Source organism: Muscardinus avellanarius (genome assembly GCF_963383645.1).
Source record: "Muscardinus avellanarius genome assembly, chromosome: 10".
NCBI lineage: Eukaryota > Metazoa > Chordata > Mammalia > Rodentia > Gliridae > Muscardinus > Muscardinus avellanarius.
The window spans coordinates 27,386,817-27,406,080 of NC_137796.1; the positions used below are offsets into that span (position 1 = coordinate 27,386,817).

The 19,264-nt window shown below is 39.1% G+C and overlaps 1 protein-coding gene across 5 annotated transcripts in view; it reads left to right on the forward strand.

The window, feature by feature from the left end:
* Positions 1-19,264, forward strand: part of CNOT1 (CCR4-NOT transcription complex subunit 1) — a gene marked incomplete at both ends in the record, with an annotated part of 95,017 nt that overhangs the window by 40,551 nt on the left and 35,202 nt on the right. For 3 of the 5 annotated variants that reach the window (XM_080702718.1, XM_080702720.1, XM_080702719.1), the window contains 9 exons: positions 2,333-2,452; positions 3,267-3,389; positions 4,143-4,294; positions 7,064-7,214; positions 10,674-10,875; positions 14,240-14,371; positions 15,647-15,771; positions 16,827-17,113; positions 18,130-18,208. In XM_080702718.1, coding sequence (XP_080558844.1) covers positions 2,333-2,452; positions 3,267-3,389; positions 4,143-4,294; positions 7,064-7,214; positions 10,674-10,875; positions 14,240-14,371; positions 15,647-15,771; positions 16,827-17,113; positions 18,130-18,208 — 1,371 coding nt within the window. Of the gene's footprint in view, positions 1-2,332; positions 2,453-3,266; positions 3,390-4,142; positions 4,295-7,063; positions 7,215-10,673; positions 10,876-14,239; positions 14,387-15,646; positions 15,772-16,826; positions 17,114-18,129; positions 18,209-19,264 lie in introns of all 5 variants that reach the window. The other 2 variants (XM_080702717.1, XM_080702716.1) reach the window with 2 other exon arrangements.

Genomic DNA, 19,264 nt, shown 5'->3' on the forward strand with positions numbered 1-19,264 from the left:
ACTGCCAATTTCAGTGTTATGAGGTTTAATGACCCAGATTTTCTCCTAAAAGTTTATAGTCTTAAGATTTATATTTAGGTCTTTTATCTATTTTGAGTTAATATTAGTATATGGGATTAGGTAAGGGTCCAGTTTTATTCTTTTTCATGTAATTATTATTTTCAACAATATTTAGTTAAAAGATTAATATTTCCTCCACCAAATGTTCGTGGAAACCTTGTCAAAAATAACTTGACAATATATGGAAGAATGTATCTCTAGGCTTTTATTTAACTTCAGTTGTTTATATATCTGCCTTTAGAACAGTACTACACTGTTTCAATGATTGTAGCTTTATAATGGTTTGAAATCAGAAAATATATATGTTCTAGCTTTGTTCTTTTTCGAGGATCATCTTGGGTATCTAGAGTCCATATTCCATATTAGGATAGATTTTTTCTGAAAAATAAATATATATGATAGTTTCACCTAAAAAAAACGAAAAATATTCTCTGGTTAGAAAGCAAAAAGAAATATTGAAATGTTATCTATAAGTTATCAAAAGCTTGGTATCAGACAAATGAAACTGTTATGTGAGATCATCATTTTTAATTTTGGATAAATTGCTATAATACTAGATGTCAACCACTAAGCCAAGCATCGGAAGGAGGGATGGAGAGGGAGTGGGGTGGGGATCGGGTGGGGGCTGACTGGGCGATGTGTGCATGTATATCTACAAAAGTTTTATTGTATCCCACTATGATGTATGAATACAGTGCACCAATAAAAAATTTTTAAAAAAGAAGTAAAAAAAAGGGCTGGGGATGTAGCTTTGAGGTAGAATGCCCCTCAGTTACATCCCGAGGACCACAACCCCCCCCCAAAAAAAACCAACAAATAACCTTTTTTTTTTGTTTGTTTGGTGGTCCTGGGGATAGAAGTCGGGCATTTTACCTAGAGCTTCACCCCCAGCCCTATTTTTTATTCTTTATTTTGAAACAGGGTCTCACTGAGTAGCCTCAGTAAGTAGTGGATGAGGCTGTCTGCGAACTCAGATCCTCCTGTCTCAATCTCCCAAATGTTGGGATTACAAGCGTGTGCCACCAGTCCTGGCAAATAAAGCTTTTCTTAAGAAATAAAGACTGTGAGTCTTAGTTTTATTTATGCCTTTCAGCCTTTCCCGCCTAATTTTCTAGAGAGACACCTAATTTACTTGGTAGACTTAAGACTTTATTAAATGCTTCCCCAGCACTGACTCGAGCCTTTACAACCCTGTCCTTCACTCTTCTCTGTTTTCTCTGAGGTGAGAGGTGGCTGCTAGGAGTAGCTTGTTCTTACTTCTAGATGAGTATTTTAGTTTAACTGTCTTTGGTGTAGTTACTAGAATATGATATAGTAATAGTAATTGTGTTGTTTATGAGAAAAAAAACTCTGCGACCTGTTTATCGTTCCATCAGAAGTTGTGTGTGTGTGTGTGTGTGCGCGCGCGCGTGCACATGTTTTATTAGAGATTCAATCTAGAGGCATTCTACCTCCAAACTACATCCCCAGTTCAATTTTATTTCTCATTCAGAAACAAGGTCTCTCTAGATTGCTGAAGAGCCTTACTAAGCTGCCACGGTTGTCTTTGATCCTGCGATCCTCCTGTCTCAGCCTCCTGAATAATGGTATTTCAAGCATATACCACTATGCATAGGTTAGGTTGTTTGTTTTGTTTTACTATTGTGGGGATTGGAGCTTTGCAAATGCTTGGAGAGTGTTCTGCCATTGAAATAAATTTTCATCCACCTTTAGGTTAATTCTGAACGACGGTATTTGCTGGTTAAAAAAAGAATTGAATATTTAATAAAAGATGAACATACTTGTATGTGGAAATAGATATTAAAATGTGCTTAGAAACTTCAGTCCTCAACGTACTGATACAACACTATTGTGCAACATGAAAGATGGTTAACTATTTTGTTTAAGACTGGTAATTTGTAGCTTTCTTTTAAAGGAATCTTGATGTACTTTCATGTTTATACCATATTACTTTATTTTATATTCTATTCTGATTTTTGTTTGAAAATGGATAAACAGACTTATTAGAATATAATCTTGTTGAATTACTATTGATTAGATACAGGAGCCATTTAGTAGATGTAGATGTAACTTGCTTTCCTATGAAAGCATTCTCCCATGCAAAATATTATTGTAATTTCTTAGACTTGGGGTCCTGAACATAATGTTTATACTAATGTATCTGATTTTTACCCAAGTGTAGCAGAATTACACTAAAATTAGTGTAACATTTGTATACCACCTATCAAAATGGCTACCAGTGTTTCCACTTAACCTTTCCCCCTCTTTTTAGGGACAGTCTCCCTCAATTCGCCAACTTATCATGCACGCAATGGCAGAATGGTACATGAGAGGAGAACAGTATGACCAGGCCAAGTTGTCTCGAATACTTGATGTGGCCCAGGACTTGAAGGTAACTTTAAGAGGGACAGAATACCAATGATGTATTAATGATAAGTATATTTTTTGTAAGAAAAATACCTTAGGGATAATTTAATGTGTAATCAGCTCTGGAATAAATTGAAGTTTACAATATTGCTTTGTATATTAAAAGGAATGGAAAGGAGGGAATGTGATTTTAGATATATAAAAATGTCTTTTATGTATATTGCAGGTCTGCGCGTGCGCATGTGTGTGTTTGTAAGGTATACCCCTAGCTCTATTTTTTTATTTCTATTTTTGAAACAAGGTCTCACTAAGTTGATTCGAGTCTCAATATTTGCTATCGCTGAAGATTGAATTCAGGGGTATCTATCTCCAAACTACTGTCCAGTCCTTTTTATTTTTCTTTTGAGATAGGATCTTGCCAAGTTGCTGAGGTTTTCATTAAGTTCCTGAGGCTAACCTTGAACCTATGATCCTCTGGGTTCAGCCTCATGCTGGTGTTATAGTAATGCATCACCATGCCCAGCAGCATATTCATACTTTAATTGAATCTTCAGTGCTAGGTTTTGAAAAAGCACAGGGCATATCAAAGTCAGTCATTAAGTCAAACATGAGAAGGAAGAAGGGGGAGGGGGTGGGCATTGGGAAAGGGCTAAATGAATGATGTGTGCATTTATGCCTCTACCATCTTATACTCCATTAAAGAAGTTTATTTTAAATGTAGTCCTGAGTAGACCTTTAAAATAAAATGTGATACTGTTAAGCATATTATCCCTGAATGTATTAAAAATCACAGATGATGTTACTTAACTGCTTGACCTGTAGTTTGTATTTTTTTTTAGGCTTTGTCAATGCTGCTAAACGGTACTCCATTTGCCTTTGTTATTGACCTTGCTGCACTTGCTTCACGTCGTGAATACCTCAAACTGGACAAGTGGCTCACAGATAAAATTCGAGAGCATGGGGTCAGTAACTTGTTTTTTTTTTGTTTTGTTTTGTTGTTTTTTTTTTTGTTTGTTTTTTGATTTTTGTTTATTGCAGTACTGTAGATTGAACCCAGAGGCATTGTGCCTCTAAGCTATACCCCAACCCTACTTTTTATTTTTTATTTTGAAATAGGGTCTCACTAAATTGTGGAGGGACTCACTAAGTATCTGAGGCTGGCCACAAACCTGTGATCCTGTCTCAGCCTCCCAAGTACTGGGATTAAAAGTGTTGCGCCGCCGGGCGTGATGGCGCATGCTTGTAATCCCCGCGCTTGGGAGGCGGAGACAGGAGGATCGCGCAGGTTCGAAGCCAGCCGTGCTGGCGTAAGAGACCCTGTTTCAAAAATACAAAATAGGTCTGGGAGTGTAGCCCAGAGGAAGAAGGGCTTCCAGGAACCCCAGTACCACCAAAAAAAAAAAAAAAAAAAAAGTGTTGCGCCACCACGCCTAACCACATTTCTTTTTTGAAATTTGAGTAGCTAAAATGGCTACAGAAGCAGCCTTAAAAAAAAAAAAAAAGACTGGGCAGTGATTAAATCCAGGGTCTTGTGCATGCTAGGCAAGTGTTATAACAGTGAGCTAAATGCTCAGCCTCAAGAAAGCTATTTAAGATGGCAGCTAAAATGTCATTTTAGTGTAGATGTTAGTTCTAATGCTTTGTTGTTGCCTTTAATCTGAAAGCAGTTAAAAAGATCAGTTTCAGATATACTAAGAAAAGATTTTCTTCTACAGGAGCCTTTTATCCAAGCCTGCATGACATTTTTAAAGAGACGGTGCCCTTCTATTTTGGGTGGACTGGCCCCAGAGAAAGACCAGCCTAAAAGTGCTCAACTTCCTCCTGAAACTCTGGCAACAATGTTGGCTTGTCTACAGGCTTGTGCGGGGTAAGGAAATTGTTTTAAAAAATGACTATTTAATATTGGAATTGGATTATATTGGTAACTGTTGGTTTGGGGAAGGGGTGGTGATTAATGCTAGGGACAGCAGTACAAGACAGTTAGTGCATTTTAAGTTAGTACATTGCTTACAATATATTAGATCCATTTGTGGGTTTGTTTTTGATTTTCTGTTTTTTAGTTTTGGGGATTGAACCCAGGATATTCTGCTTCCAAAGTATACCTTTGGAAGTATACCTCTGTGCAGCATCCCCTCCCTACTTTTCATTTTGAAACAGTCTAGTTACTGAATCTGGCCTCAAACCTATGTGTGACTCTCTTCTCTCTACTTCCCAAGTAATAGGATTACAGGCATTGCACCACTACTCCAAGCTCATTTATGTTGTGTGTGTTGTTTTTTTTTTTTTTTGTGGGTTTGAGTATGGAACCCAGGGGCATTCGACCTCCGAGCTACATTCCCTGCCCTGTTTTTTATTCTTTATTTTGAAACAGGGTCTCACTAAGTTACGGAGTGCGTCACTAAGTAGCTGAGGCTGTCAGGGAACCACAATCCTCCCGTCTCAGCCTCCCAAATGCTGGGATTACAAGAGTGTGCCACCATGCCCGGATTTTTTTTTTTTTAATGGTGGTACTGGGGATGGAACCCCAAGAGCATTCTATCTCCAAGCTATACCCCCAGGCCTATTTTTTATTCTTTATTTTTTGAAACGGAATCTGAGTTGCGAAGGCCTCGCTAAGTAGCTGAGGCTGGCCACAACCCTGGATCCTCCTGTCTCAGCCTCCCAAGTACTGGGATTACAAATGTGCATCATTACATCCGGCTTCTGTTCATTTTTTAATGTATCATATAAGATGGGTGACCACATTAATTTTCTGCATGTTGATTGTCACTTGTCCCAGCACCATATTTTGAAAATGTCCCCTTTGAATTGTTTTTTAGATTAATGGATTTTTTTTTAAGTCTTGGGGAGGTAATGGGGATGACACCCAGAGCTTTTTGTATTTTGTATGGATTTTTTTTTATAGTATCATATATGTCTCATTTTTTGCAGGTTCCATACTACTTAAATTATTACTTTTTTGTGATCCTGGGCATGAAACCCCAGGGGCATTCTACCTTAGAGCTACACCCAAGCCCTATTTTTTAAAAAATTAATTAATTAATTAATTAATTTATTTATTTTTGGGTAGAAAACTTGTGTGTACAAACATGTACTCATCGCTGATTTAACCCCTACCCAATTTTCACCCCATTCCCTCCCCGTCCCTCCCTCCCTTGCTTGGCTTAGTGATTGACTTCGATATGTTACCCAAGCCCTATTTTTACTTCTTTTTTTTGTTTTTTTTGGTGGTACTGCGGATGAAATTCAGAAGTATTCCACCTCTGAGCTACACCCTCAGCCCTATATTTTTTATTCTTTATTTTGAAACAGGGTCTCATTGGGTTATGAATGGTCTCACTAAGTAGCTGAAGCTGTGCACAAACTGCGATCCTCCTGTCTCAGCCTCTAAAATATTGGGATCACAAGCATGTTCCACCACTCCTGGCAATTAATACCACTTTTGAGTTGGGGAATTATTAAGTCTTCCAACTTTGTTTTCAAGATTGTTATGGCTATTCAGTGTTCCTTGAGTTTTCTTATGAATTTCAAGATTAGTTTATACATTTCTGGAAGGAAATGCAAGGAAGCCCTTTGGATTGATATAGAGAATTGTGTTAGATCTTTAGATCATCCTAGGGAATGTTACCATTCTAATAATAATTTTTCCAGCTCATGAATCTAGTGATTTAGGTTTTTAAATTTGTTCTGTGATTTTTGTCATTTTTCTGTGTTTGAGTCTTGCCCTTCGCTGTTAAATTTATTGATAAGTATTTCATATAAGATTATCATCAGTCATTATTCTGTTAACATCTTTTATATTATGTGAATTGATTTTTTTTTAATGTTAGACCTGTGATTCTCCTGTCTCAGCCTCGCAAGTATCGGAATTATAAGTATGCACCACCACACCCAGCCCTAAATAAACTTAAATTCCTTTAAAAGAAGGAAGGAAAGAAGTCTTGCTGTATTGCTTAGGCTGATCCTGAAGTACTTTGCTAAAGTGATGGTTCAGCTTCAGCCTCCAGAGCCATTGGGCCTACACCCATGTACCCCATGCCCAGTTTACTTGCCAGTAGTAGAATTCTTTGCTTAGGAGTAAAATAAGAAAAGACAGTGTCACGTTTTGTGTAGAGTTCCTGAACACAGGGGTCTGATTATTTTATGAATCTGTACTCACACTATAAGATAGGTAAGTCAGTGCACCTGTCAGATATTTATGTTACATGACCTTTGCTTCAGAGGTCAATTGATGGTTCATTCATTCGTTCCTTCCTTTCGTTCTTTCTTTTGTGTAATGGGAAATTGAACCCTGGGATGCTCAAACACCCAACTACACCCCAGATATTTTTTATTTTTTGAACTGGGAATTCAACCCAGGGGCTTTCTACTTCTGACTTATACCCAATCCTTTGTGTGTGTGTTTGTCGGGGTGGGCACAATGGCCCAAAGGCATTCTACCACTGCACTACACTCCCAACTCCTTTTTATTTTGAAACAGTCTTGATAAATTGCTGAAGTTGTCCTTAAACTTTCGATCCTGTCTCAGCCTCCCAAGTACTGGGATTATAGGCATGCACCCACCATACCCTGCTCAGAATTGGTTTATTGAGATATTCTGGGAAATAGCAAGTATATTTTTCACTTTTCTTTTTAGGAGTGTTTCTCAGGAGTTATCAGAGACCATCCTCACCATGGTAGCCAATTGCAGTAATGTTATGAATAAGGCCAGACAGCCACCTCCTGGAGTTATGCCAAAAGGACGCCCTCCTAGTGCTAGCAGTTTAGATGCCATTTCTCCTGTTCAGGTACATGCTATGGTTGGTATATTTGCATTTGATCATAGACTCAGAATGAAATAAGCCTCTACATCCTCATTAATAGTCTTTCATTTTGTAAAGTTTTTAATTTTTTTGTGGTACTGGGGGTGGAATCCAGAGGCTTTCTACATCCGAACTATACCCCAGCTTATTTCTATATTTTATTTGGAAACAGGGTCTCACTAAATTGCCGAGAGCCTCACTAAGAAGCTGAGGCTGGCTTCGAACCTAGGCGATCCTCCTGTCTCAGCCTCCCAAGTGTGGGGATTGTATGTGCCACATTCAGGAATAGTCTTCGTTTTTATATGTTAGCTGTAATGTGTGATACCCATTTATATTTAAAAGCTCATAAGTTGGCATGTTAATAGTAGATTTTTTTCCCTGGAACTTGGGATTGAACCCAGAGACATTCTGCATTTGAGCTGAAAACCTCAGCCTGATTTTATTTGGGAACAGGTTCTCACTAAGTTTCAGAAGGCTTTGCTAAGTTGTTGAGGCTGGCTTCGAAGCTGTGATCCTGTTCTGTCTCCACCTCCCAAGTACTGGGATTCTGAGCGTGTGCCATCATGGCCTGGGCTAGCCTTCCCCCTTTATCTTTTTAGTTGTGTGTGTGTGTGTGTGTGTGTGTGTGTGTGTGTGTGTGTGTGTGTGTTATTGCGGATCGGACCCAGGGCCATTCTACCTCTGAGCTATACTCCCTCAGCTCTATTTTATTTTTTGTGCCACCATGCCCAGCTAAGAATAGATCTTAATAAGTGGAACATATTTCTGAAAGGAAAGATATAAAATCACTTATTTCAGTAAATGAAAAGGGTTTCTGTGTGTGTGTGTGTGTGTGTGTGTGTGTGTGTGTGTGTGTGTGTTAGTTACCAGGGATATTCTACCTCTGACTACATCCCTAACCCTGTTTTATTTTTATTTGGAAATTAGATCTAGCTAGGTTGATGAGAGTCTCACTAGTTCCTGAGACTGTCTTTGAACATGCAATTCTCTTGTCTCAGCATCACAAGTACTGGGATTGTAGATAGGCAAGCGCCATAGTCCTTGGCTACAGATTTCTTTTTAAAATGAGAATTACGCCGGGCGTGGTGGGTGCTCGCTTATAATCCCCGCGCTTGGGAGGCGGAGACAAGAGGATCACGCAGGTTCAGAGCCAGCCTCGCTGGCTTAAGAGACCCTGTTTCCAAATTTAAAAAAAAGTATAAAATAGGTCTGGGAGTGTAGCCCGGGGGTAGAAGGGCTTCCAGGAACCCCAGTACCACCAAAAAAAAAAAAAAAAAAAAAAAAAAAAGAGAGAGAGAGAGAGAATTACTCATTCTTGAAATACGCACTGCTTTTGAGCTTCATAGGCCAAGCAGCAGTGCTAGAGGCTAATGTTTTGTTATAAGTGGAGCTTTCTATTTAACTGCTCTTTTTAAAAAATGGTGCATTTAAGTTACTCCTTGTTACGATACACCCACTTCTCTTTGGGAGCAGTGTATTCCCCTTCTGATTTGAGCAACATTGAATGGCAGATTGGATTGTAAGGAAAGAAAAGGGGACTTAGTGGGTCTTCCACTTCTATTGCTACTTTATAAAGAGGATACATAAGATCTACCCATGTAATTTCCTAATACTTGTAGTATAGCAATAGGGCGGCAGTTCATTCTTTTAAGTTGTTATTCTTTTTTTTTTTTTTGGTGGTACTGGGGTTCCTGGAAGCCCTCCTTCCTCCGGGCTACACTCCCAGACCTGTTTTTTATATTTTTGAAACAGGGTCTCTTACGCCAGCGCGGCTGGCTTCGAACCTGCGCGATCCTCCTGTCTCCGCCTCCCAAGCGCGGGGATTACAAGCGTGCGCCACCACGCCCAGCTTAAGTTGTTATTCTTGAAGTTTTTTTGTTTTTCCTTTTTTGGTCCTAGAGATTGAACCCAGGGACTTTCTACCTCAGAGCTACGCCTCCAGCCTTTTTTTTTTTTTTTTTTTTTGGTGGTACTGGAGGTGGAACCCAGAGGCTTTCTACCTCCAGGCTATACTCCCAGACTTTTTTTGTATTTTATTTGGAAACAGGGTCTCACTAAGTAGCTGAAAGCCTCAATAAGTAGCTGAGGCTGGCTTCGAACCTGTGCAATCCTCCTGTCTCAGCCTCCCAAGTGTGGGGATTACAAGCGTGCGCCACCACGCCTGGCTTCTTTTCTTCTTCTTCTTTTTTTTTTAAACAGGGTCTCACTAGGTTCCAGAGGATCTCACTAAGTTGCTGAGACTGGCCTCTATTATACTGGGATTATAAGCATGGGCCACCACATTTGGGTTTCCTAAATTTTATAGCCCTCTTCTGTGGCTCTGGCTCTTTTTTAGAAAAAGAACTAATTTTGTTTTTTTCCCAGTATTGGGGATGGAACTCAGAGGCATTCTACCTCTGAACTACACTGCCAGCCTATTTTTTATTCTTTATTTTATTTTTTTCTTTTTGGTGGTAGTGGGGATGAAACCCTTCTACTTCCGGGTTACACTCCCAGACCTATTTTTTATATTTTATTTGGACACAGGGTCTCTTAAGCCAGCGAGGCTGGCTTCGAACCTGCACGATCCTCCTGCTTTTGCATCCCAAGCGCGGGGATTACAAGCGTGTGCTACCACGCCTGGCTTTATTTACTTTGAAACAGGATCTCACTGAGTTGGCAAAGGGCCTTGCTCAGTAGTAGCTGAGGCTATCCTTGAACCATGATCCTCCAGTCTTTGCCTCCCAAATACTGGGATTTATAAGCCACCATGCCCGACAGGAACTATTTATTTATTTATTTATTCTTTTGCGGGTCTGGATATGGAACCCAGGGGTATTTGACCTCCAAGATACACCCCTGCCCTATTTATTTTTTTAATTCTTTAATTTCAAACAGGGTCTCACTGAGTTGCAGAGGGTCCTCACTAAGTAGCTGAGGCTGTCCACGAATCGTGATCCTTCGGTCTCAGCCTCATGAATGCTGGGATACAAGTGTGCACCATCACGTCCGGCTCAGAACTAATTTGTTAGGCTTATTTTTATTTTTATTTTTTATTTTTGGTGGTACTGGGGTTCTTGGAAGCATTTCTACCTCCGGGCTACACTCCCAGACCTAGTTTTACATTTTTATTTGGAAACAGGGTCTCCTAAGCCAGTGCGTGTGGCTGGCTTCAAGCCAGTGCATGCGGCTGGCTTCGAACCTGCGTGATCCTCCTGTCTCTGCCTCCCAAGCGTGGGGATTACAAGCGTGCGCCACCACGCCCGGCCTAAACTTATTTTTATAACATTACAGATAATCGGCTCACTTGAGTTGATATTGGGAATCAAGAAGTATCCTGATTGTGTTGGTGTTGAGGTTGCTTATTAAGTGTATAAAAAACTATTACTAAAGATTGTTTTTACCTGTGTCATGTCTGCCTTTCTCAAAATGTATTTAATAAATTTTTATAATGTATTTCTTTAGATTGACCCTCTTGCTGGAATGGCATCTCTTAGTATAGGTGGTTCAGCTGCACCTCACACTCAAAGTATGCAAGGTTTTCCTCCCAATTTGGGTTCTGCATTCAGTACCCCTCAGTCACCAGCAAAAGCATTTCCACCTCTTTCAACTCCAAATCAAACAACCGCATTCAGTGGTATTGGAGGACTTTCTTCACAGCTTCCAGGTAAGTGGGAGCTGAGGGGGAAGGAGTAGTTGTACATCTCATTGTTCTTTAGTGTATGTAAGGGGTTTGGAGTGAATGTGGTCATCTACCACTGCTTAATTGAAACTGGAAAAGATGCTTCAGCATCTCAAGTTGGGCAGAGGAAAAAGAAACTACTATTATAATATGAAATAAAGAATGAATATAATTGAAATGAAAGAATTTGTAGGCTGGCTGTGGTGGCACAGGCTTGTAATCCCAGCATTTGGGAGGCTGAAACAGGAGAATCGCAGTTTGCAGACAGCCTCAGCTACTGCTTAGTCAGTGAGTCCCTGTTTCTTAGTCAGTGAGTCCCTGTTTCAAAATAAGGAATAAAAAATAGGACTGGGAGTGTCTCTCAGAAGTAGAATGCCCCTGGGTTCCATCCCCAGTACTGGGGGAAAAAAAGGAAAAAAAAAAAAAGAATTTGTATATATACAAGCTAGTTGTAAAGTTAGTTGAATTATTCAGTAAAGATTCTATATTACCAAATGATAATATGTGTTACATGTGCCAATCAAATTTTCTTTTTATGTTTTATATTGTTTTTGTTGCTCGGGATTGAACTCATGGACTCATACATGTGAAGCATATGCTCTATTATTGAGCTGTTTCCCCAACTCTGATCATGTAATTTTAGAGCTCAGTTTTATAAATTTCTCTTGATTTGATAAAATGAAAGTACATGTCAGAATCTGTCATATGTTCTGCCTACTTCATTGTACTTCACTTCAGCCACCTTCAAAAAGGTTATAAAACCCCTACAAATTTTTCAAATGTTTTGGTTTGTTATTTTACATTAAACAGTTACTTTTAAAAAGATTTTTGTTTGTACCAACTCCCCTCCCTCCTTATCTTTTTTTTTGTTTTAACTACTGGGGATTGAACTTGGCATTCTATCTCTATACCCTCAGCTCGATTTTTTTCTATTTTTTAATTTTGAAACAGGGTTCCACTAAGTTGCAGAGTGCCTCACTACGTAGCTGTGGCTGGCTGGAAACCTATGATCCTCCTGTCTTAGCCACACAAGTACTGGGATTGTAAGCTTGTACCACCACACCTGGCTTTCTTCCTTTCCTCTCTTTATTTCTTGGCACTGGGGATTAATCTCAAGGGCATTATACCTCTGAGCTGCATCTCAGACCTATCTCCCCCCCACCCCCCGTCTCTGTCTCTCTCTCTCTCTCTCTTTGTCTGTCTGTCTGTCTGTCTGTCTGTCTCTCTCTCTCTCTCTGCAGAACTAGGCATTAAACAAAGGGGCATTCTCACTCTGAACTACACCCCAGTCTTTATTATTTTTTTTTCTTGGTGGTACTGGGGGTGGAACCCAATAGCTTTTCTACCTCCGGGCTATACTCCCAGAACTATTTTATACTTTATTTGAAAATGGTCTTACTAAGTAGCTGAGGGTGACTTCGAACCTGTGTGATCCTCCTGTCTCAGCCTCCCAAGCTCTGGGATTATGGCTTTATTTTTTATTTTTTACTTTTTGAAACAGGGTTTCACTAAATTGTGTAGAGGACCTCAGTAAGTAGCTGATGCTGTCCGAAAACCTGTAGTCAACTTCCCCAAATCCTGGGATTACAAGTGTGTACCACTACGCCCAGTTTTGTTTTTCTTTTCTTTTCTTTTCTTTTCTTTTCTTTTCTTTTTTCTTTTCTTCCTTCTTTTCTTTTCTTTTTTAAATGGTCTCAGGTTGAGAGTCTCACTACTTGCTGAGCTTGTACTCAAACCTGTGATTCTCCTATCTCAGCCTATCATGTACAGGGATTATGGGTGTGTACCACCACACTGGCGTACCCACTTTTCTTCAGCCTTCTGTACTATTTACATTCCGAGTTTTAAGTTAGGGTGTGTTTTAAAACCTAGACTAAATGTTGTCATCACTCAGTAGTTATTAGTGCTGCTGTGTGATTCTAGAACTGATAATTTTCTTAAACTGTAGTTACTGTACTTTTAAAGGTCTTCTTAGCAAAGATGTGTTAAGACTCTATCCCTGAGTTGTGAGGAATAAAGGAATCCTCACTCATAAAAGCTATATGATGGTAGGATGAAATTCTCTCATTTTAATCACTGTAATAAATAGTCACGTGCTCTTCGCTCTGAACCAGTTATTGAACTTAGGCTTTCCATATGCTCTACCACTGAGTCATGCCCCCCAAACCCTCTTTCTTCCCATTTTGGTGCTATAAATTGAACCTAGGACCATTGTACGGTCATGCTGCATCCCCATCCCCTTATTATTTCTTGAAGTTTGTAAACAGGGTTTCACTATTTTGCTAAGGCAGGCCTTGAACCTGTGATCTTCCTATGGCAGGATTTTAGGCATATACTATCACCCCCCAGCTTCCTAGCCCTTTTTATATTTTTGTTTTAAGACGGAGTTTTGCTAAATTGTCAGGCTATCCTGGAACCTGTGATCCTTCAGCCTCAGCCTCCTAAGTAGATGGGATTATAGGACTGTAACATCATCCTGTCCTAGCTGCTATTGAGTATTTTTGGTAGATTTTTACAAATTTCCATATTCAAGAACAGATATAATGGAGCAGAGTGATAGATGCATGTAATTCTAATCCTGTGTAATCCCAGTGTCTCAAGTCTGATTCCGGCAGATTGCAGTTTTAGTCCAGCCTCATCAATTTAGGGAGACCCTATCTCAGAGTAAAAAGAGCCAGAGCCAGGCGTGGTGGTGCACGCTTGTAATCCCCGGGCTTGAGAGGCTGAGACAGGATTGCACAGCTTCAAAGCCAGCCACAGCTACTTAGGCTCTCTGCAACTTAGTGAGACCCTATTTCCAAATAAAATATAAAATAGGTCTTGGAGTATAGCCCAGAGGTAGAAAGCCCCTGGGTTCCACCCCCAGTACCACCAAAAAAAAAAAAAAAAAAGTCAAGCATGGTGACACATGCCTGCAAACCCAGTATTTGGGAAGCTGAGTCTGGATGGTAACAGGTTTGAAGCCAACCTCTCTGTAATCTATTGAGACCCTGTTTCAAAATAAACAATAAAAAAATCAGGCCAAGGGTGCAGCTTAGAGGTAGAATGCCTCTGGATTCGATCCTCTGCAAACCACACCAAAAAATTAAAAAGGGCTGGGGTATATCTCAGTGGTGGATTGCCCCTGTTTTCTATCCCTAGTAGTATAAACAAAGAAATGACCTAATCTAAATGCTGAAGATATTTGTACCTTATTAGTGTTCATGTTTTCTTAGATTCTCTCTAAAATTGAGTAGACATCAATAGGGATTTAACAAAGAACCTGGCTTTTATAAGAGATTACGTCTGGAATGTGAATGTCAAGAATATGAATAGTGACAGAACTTGTGGCTGCCTCCCCTTTCTCTAGTAGGTGGTCTTGGCACAGGCAGCCTGAGTGGTATAGGAACTGGGGCTCTTGGACTCCCTGCAGTGAATAACGACCCTTTTGTACAGAGGAAATTGGGCACCTCTGGACTGAACCAGCCTACATTCCAGCAGAGTAAGATGAAACCTTGTAAGTGGTAGTGTTGTCTGTGGCTGTGAAGTGTGACTGATGCACATAAAAAGTTTTGTGTGTCTGTTTTATTATACCTAATACTATAAGGACAAAAACATTATATATTGTTAATATGGCTAAATGCTGATGCGTGTGCTAAACTAATGGGATAAAACTTAAGTTTCAACTACTGAAATAAAAATGAGAGAAATCACTCTACTTTGCTCAATATTGCCAGAACAAAGAGATGCTTAATAACAGTATTATAGTGTGTGTTATCTTGAAAGTAAGGGAAGGCATGGTAAAGAGAAGAAACCTTCATTTCTTTAAATACATGTATAGAAATCTTGCCCTTAAGATTTTTTTGGTGTTTAAATACATGTATATACTTCTTGCACTTAAAAATGTCTTGGTGTTGACTTTAATGTATTTGGAGCAGCTAGAAGTATCTCATATTTCTGTCAGTTTGTCAAGTTAAAGCAAAGAACTACATATTACCTTACTTTAAGGTTATACCTTTATAATACATATAGTCTTATATATATCCTAAAATATTGCCATACAGTATGTATGGTATAAGTTAAAGCCAGCTTTTATAGTTTTACCTCCTTGATAATATCTTCAAAAAAAGAAATCATTGGTATAAATTCATAGGTACAATTGACTGTGTTTTTATCATTGGACACTATGATACAGGGATGGAAAATGTTAGTGTGAAAGGCTTGTCTGAATGATATGTTTTGTAGCATGCTTTGTGTTTATATCAGTGTCATACATATTCATTGACAATTCTATATTAAGTGTGATTTTATTATAAAGTTTAAAAAACTTATCCTCGCCAGGCGTGGTGGCGCATGCTTGTAATTCCCGCGCTTGGGAGGCTGAGACAGGAGAATCCGACAGGTTTGAGGTCAGCCTCAGCTACTTAGTGAGGCTCTCAGAAACTTAGTGAGACCCTGTTTCCAAATAAAATATAAAATGGGTCTGGGAGTATAGCCTGGAGGTAGAAAGCCTCTGGGTTCCACCCCCAGTACCACTAAAAAAAAAAAAAAACCTTATCCTCAAATGGGGTGTTATTAAGGGTAAGTGTGTTAGTTTGAGCCGAATGAACTTTCATGTTATAAGAAAATACTCAAATAGAAATATGTGAGGCATTTCTGCTTACATGTAGTTTATTTATTCCCATAAAGAGCTGCATTGGTCTCTGGATCTTTGTATTTCTGGAAGGAATTTAGGAGGGACTTAAATGTTCACTGATTGTTTCTTTGTTTTCAACAGCGGACTTGTCTCAGGTGTGGCCAGAGGCAAATCAGCACTTTAGTAAAGAGATAGATGATGAAGCAAACAGCTATTTCCAGCGAATATATAATCACCCACCACATCCAACAATGTCAGTTGATGAGGTGAGTGTCTAGAATTTCCTGTTTTCATTGCGTTTTAGTTGATTTGCTTGTCTGGGAATGGAACCCAGGAGTCTAGGCCTCTGAGCTACATCCTCTGCCCTGTTTTTTTTATTCTTTATTTTGAAACAGGGTCTCACTGAGTTGCGGAGGGCCTCACTAAGTAGCTGAGGCTGTCTGTGAACCACGGTCCTCTGGTCTCAGCCTCCCTGAATGCTGGGATTACAAGTGTGCGCCACCATGTCTGGCTCTTATTCTTTTTTTTATTTTTTCGTGGTACCTGTACACTGGGCTATACTCCCAGACCTATTTTATATTTTACTTGGAAACAATCTCACTAAGTTCCTGAGAGCCTCACTAAGTAGCTGAGGCTGGCTTTGAACCTGTGCAGTCTTCCTGCGTCCGCCTCTCAAGCGCGGGGATTACTGGCGTGTGTCACTATACCCGACTCAAGATGAATCTTAAATAATTTTCCTTTTCTTTGTTTTTAGAAATCCTGGTCAAAGTGTCTTATGTCTTTTTATTTTTTTGTGGTGCAGAGAATTGTACCCAGAGGAATTCTTACCTCTGAGCTACACCCCCAGCCCTATTTTATTTTTACTTTTACTTTTTGCAGTACTGAGGATGGAACCCAGAGGCAGTCTACCTCTGACCTACACCCATACCTATTTTTTATTTTATAACAGGGTCATATTAAGTTGCAGAGGGCCTTATTAAGTAACTGAGACTGTCGGAAACCTGTCTCCTCACAAGTACTAGAATTTCAAGTGTGCACCACCACACCTGGCTTTATTTTTTATTTTGAAGCAGGGTCTTGCTAAGTTGCTGATGGCTTCAATAAGTTGCTGAGGCTGTCTTGGAACCCGCAGTGTTCCTGTCTCAGCGTCTCAAGTACTGAGATTACAGGTGTGTGCCACCATGCCCAGCTCTATAAATGTCTTTTAAAACCTTAATAACCTCTAGTTCTTCATAAATACTCAAGACTGCTACTAAAAATACTTGAGGAAGGCTGTTAGTGATAATTTCTTTCATGTGTGTATTGTTTTTGTCTTTCCTAGGTATTAGAAATGCTACAAAGATTTAAAGACTCTACTATAAAAAGGGAACGAGAAGTATTTAATTGTATGTTAAGGAATTTGTTTGAAGAATATCGGTTTTTCCCCCAGTATCCTGATAAAGAATTACATATAACAGCTTGCCTTTTTGGTGGCATAATTGAAAAAGGACTGGTAACTTATATGGCACTGGGTCTGGCCCTGCGATATGTTCTTGAAGCCTTACGCAAACCTTTTGGATCCAAAATGTATTATTTTGGAATTGCTGCACTAGATAGATTTAAAAATAGGTGAGTAGATAGGTTTTCTGTGACACTTGGCTTCTATTTTGTGTTTTTGGAGACAGGTCTCTTTATGCTGCCTAGGCTGGTCTCCCATGAGCCATCTTGGTAGCTAGGATTACAGGTGTGCACAGTGGATCCCAGCTGAAGTGTTTCTTCTTTATAAGGAGTAATAACTGTCATTTATCTTTTATCAACAATTGGGTGCTTGGGCTCATATTACACTACAAAAATTAACATAAATACAGATATTATTAAATCAATATGAAGAATTGCAAAGAACTCATTATCAAGTATTAGTGAAGCAATCATGACCTGGGAAGATATTTTTTTCTTACTATGGTATATTTTATGTAAGTAAAAGTCACCCCTTTTAGATACACAGTTTTTGGAATATTGACATTTTTACTGTCATTTAATCATGACTATATTCTTGAGTATTTCCATCAACCCTTGTTTCCATTTGTGGTCACTGCCCATTCTCACTGCCAATTTCTGTAAAGATCACCAAGCTCTAGTTTTCTTCCAGGTTTTCCCAGTTATCATAAATATAGTCATAACAATATGTAGATTTTAAGCCTGATGTTTTTGAGATTCATCCATGTTACTACAGGTTTTAGTATTTTGTTCAATTTTATTTCTAAGTCTTATTGCATTGTTTGGATGAACTAAAAATAGATTTTCCATTCACCTTTTGGTGGAAATTTTCCAGATGGCAGATTATAGTTGCTCATTTTAATCTAATTTTCTTTCTTTTCTTTTTTTGGTGTTGGGGATCTAACCCAGGGCCTTGTGAATGCTAACTACATACTCTACCACTGAACTGCACCCTAAACCCCTCATTTTAACCTAATTTTCAGTAATTTATGACCTTTATAAAGCAAAGGTAATGTTTTATTTTCTGATGTAAAAACAAAGGTATCTTAGGTAGAATGGGGAAAATGGCCTAGACTGGTATTTAGAAGAAAGATTTTTCTGTTTTTACATGAAACAATGATTGAGTGAATGACTGTTTTTATTGACAGATTGAAGGACTATCCCCAGTATTGTCAGCATTTAGCATCTATCAGTCACTTTATGCAGTTTCCACATCATTTACAGGAGGTAAGTGCCCTTACTATTTAATACCTGCCAAGTAACTAGAGGGTTTATCTATTTTTGTTTTAGAATTTTCAGTTCATTAGTGATTTTCAGTTCATTAGTGATCTCTGTATCCATAATGCTTGCTGCTCATTTCAAAGCTTATAGAATGTGAGTTAACGTCATTTAACTTTTCTCAGCAGCGACTTTCCTGATATACTTAATGGCTTTTACTATTTGTTTTAGCCTATAAGGTTATTGAAGAGTAGATCCTTTATGATCATTCAGTGAATCTTTGTATTAGTGTGTATGGAAAGCCTTCCTGATTTTTTAAAGGATTTGGAGTGGAGTTTGGGGGTATACATCAAACTTTTCCTTTGCTTTAAAGTGTAAGTTCAATTGTGTGTGTGTGTGTGTGTGTGTGTGTGTGTGTGTGTGTGTGTGTGTGCGCGCGCGCGAACTCAGAAACAATCTACTTCTGTGCTACATCCCCAGCCTTATTTTCTTTTTTATTTTGAAAAAATAACGGGTTTGCACCACGTGTGGTGGCACCCGCTTGTAATCCCAGTGCTTGGGAGGCTGAGACCAGGAGGATTGCACAGGTTCGAAGCCAGACTCAGCTACTTAATGAGGCTCTCAGGAACTTAGATCCTCTTTACAAATAAAATATATAATAGGAAAAGCCCCTGGGTTCTACCCCCAGGTCCCCAGAAACACACACACACACTTGCTAAGTTGCTGAGACTAATTTTGAACCTGGGATCCTCCTTTCCTAGCTTCCCACGTACTCGAATTATAGGCATGTGCCACCATGCCTGGCAAAAATACTACATTTAAATTTATTTTGTGTGACTGTGGTCTTTGAAATTTAAGAACCATCTTTTAGTGATTGATATTTGCATTTTTAAGCATAATTTCATACCTTTGTCTTGCTTTTGGCTAGTCACCTCATACTGAACTGTGAATTTGATCAGTCTCTAATGTCATTACATCTACCCCCCTCCCCCCCCCCTTTTTTTTTGGTGGTACTGGAAGTGGAACCCAGAGGCTTTCTACTTCCAGGCTATACTCCAAGACCTA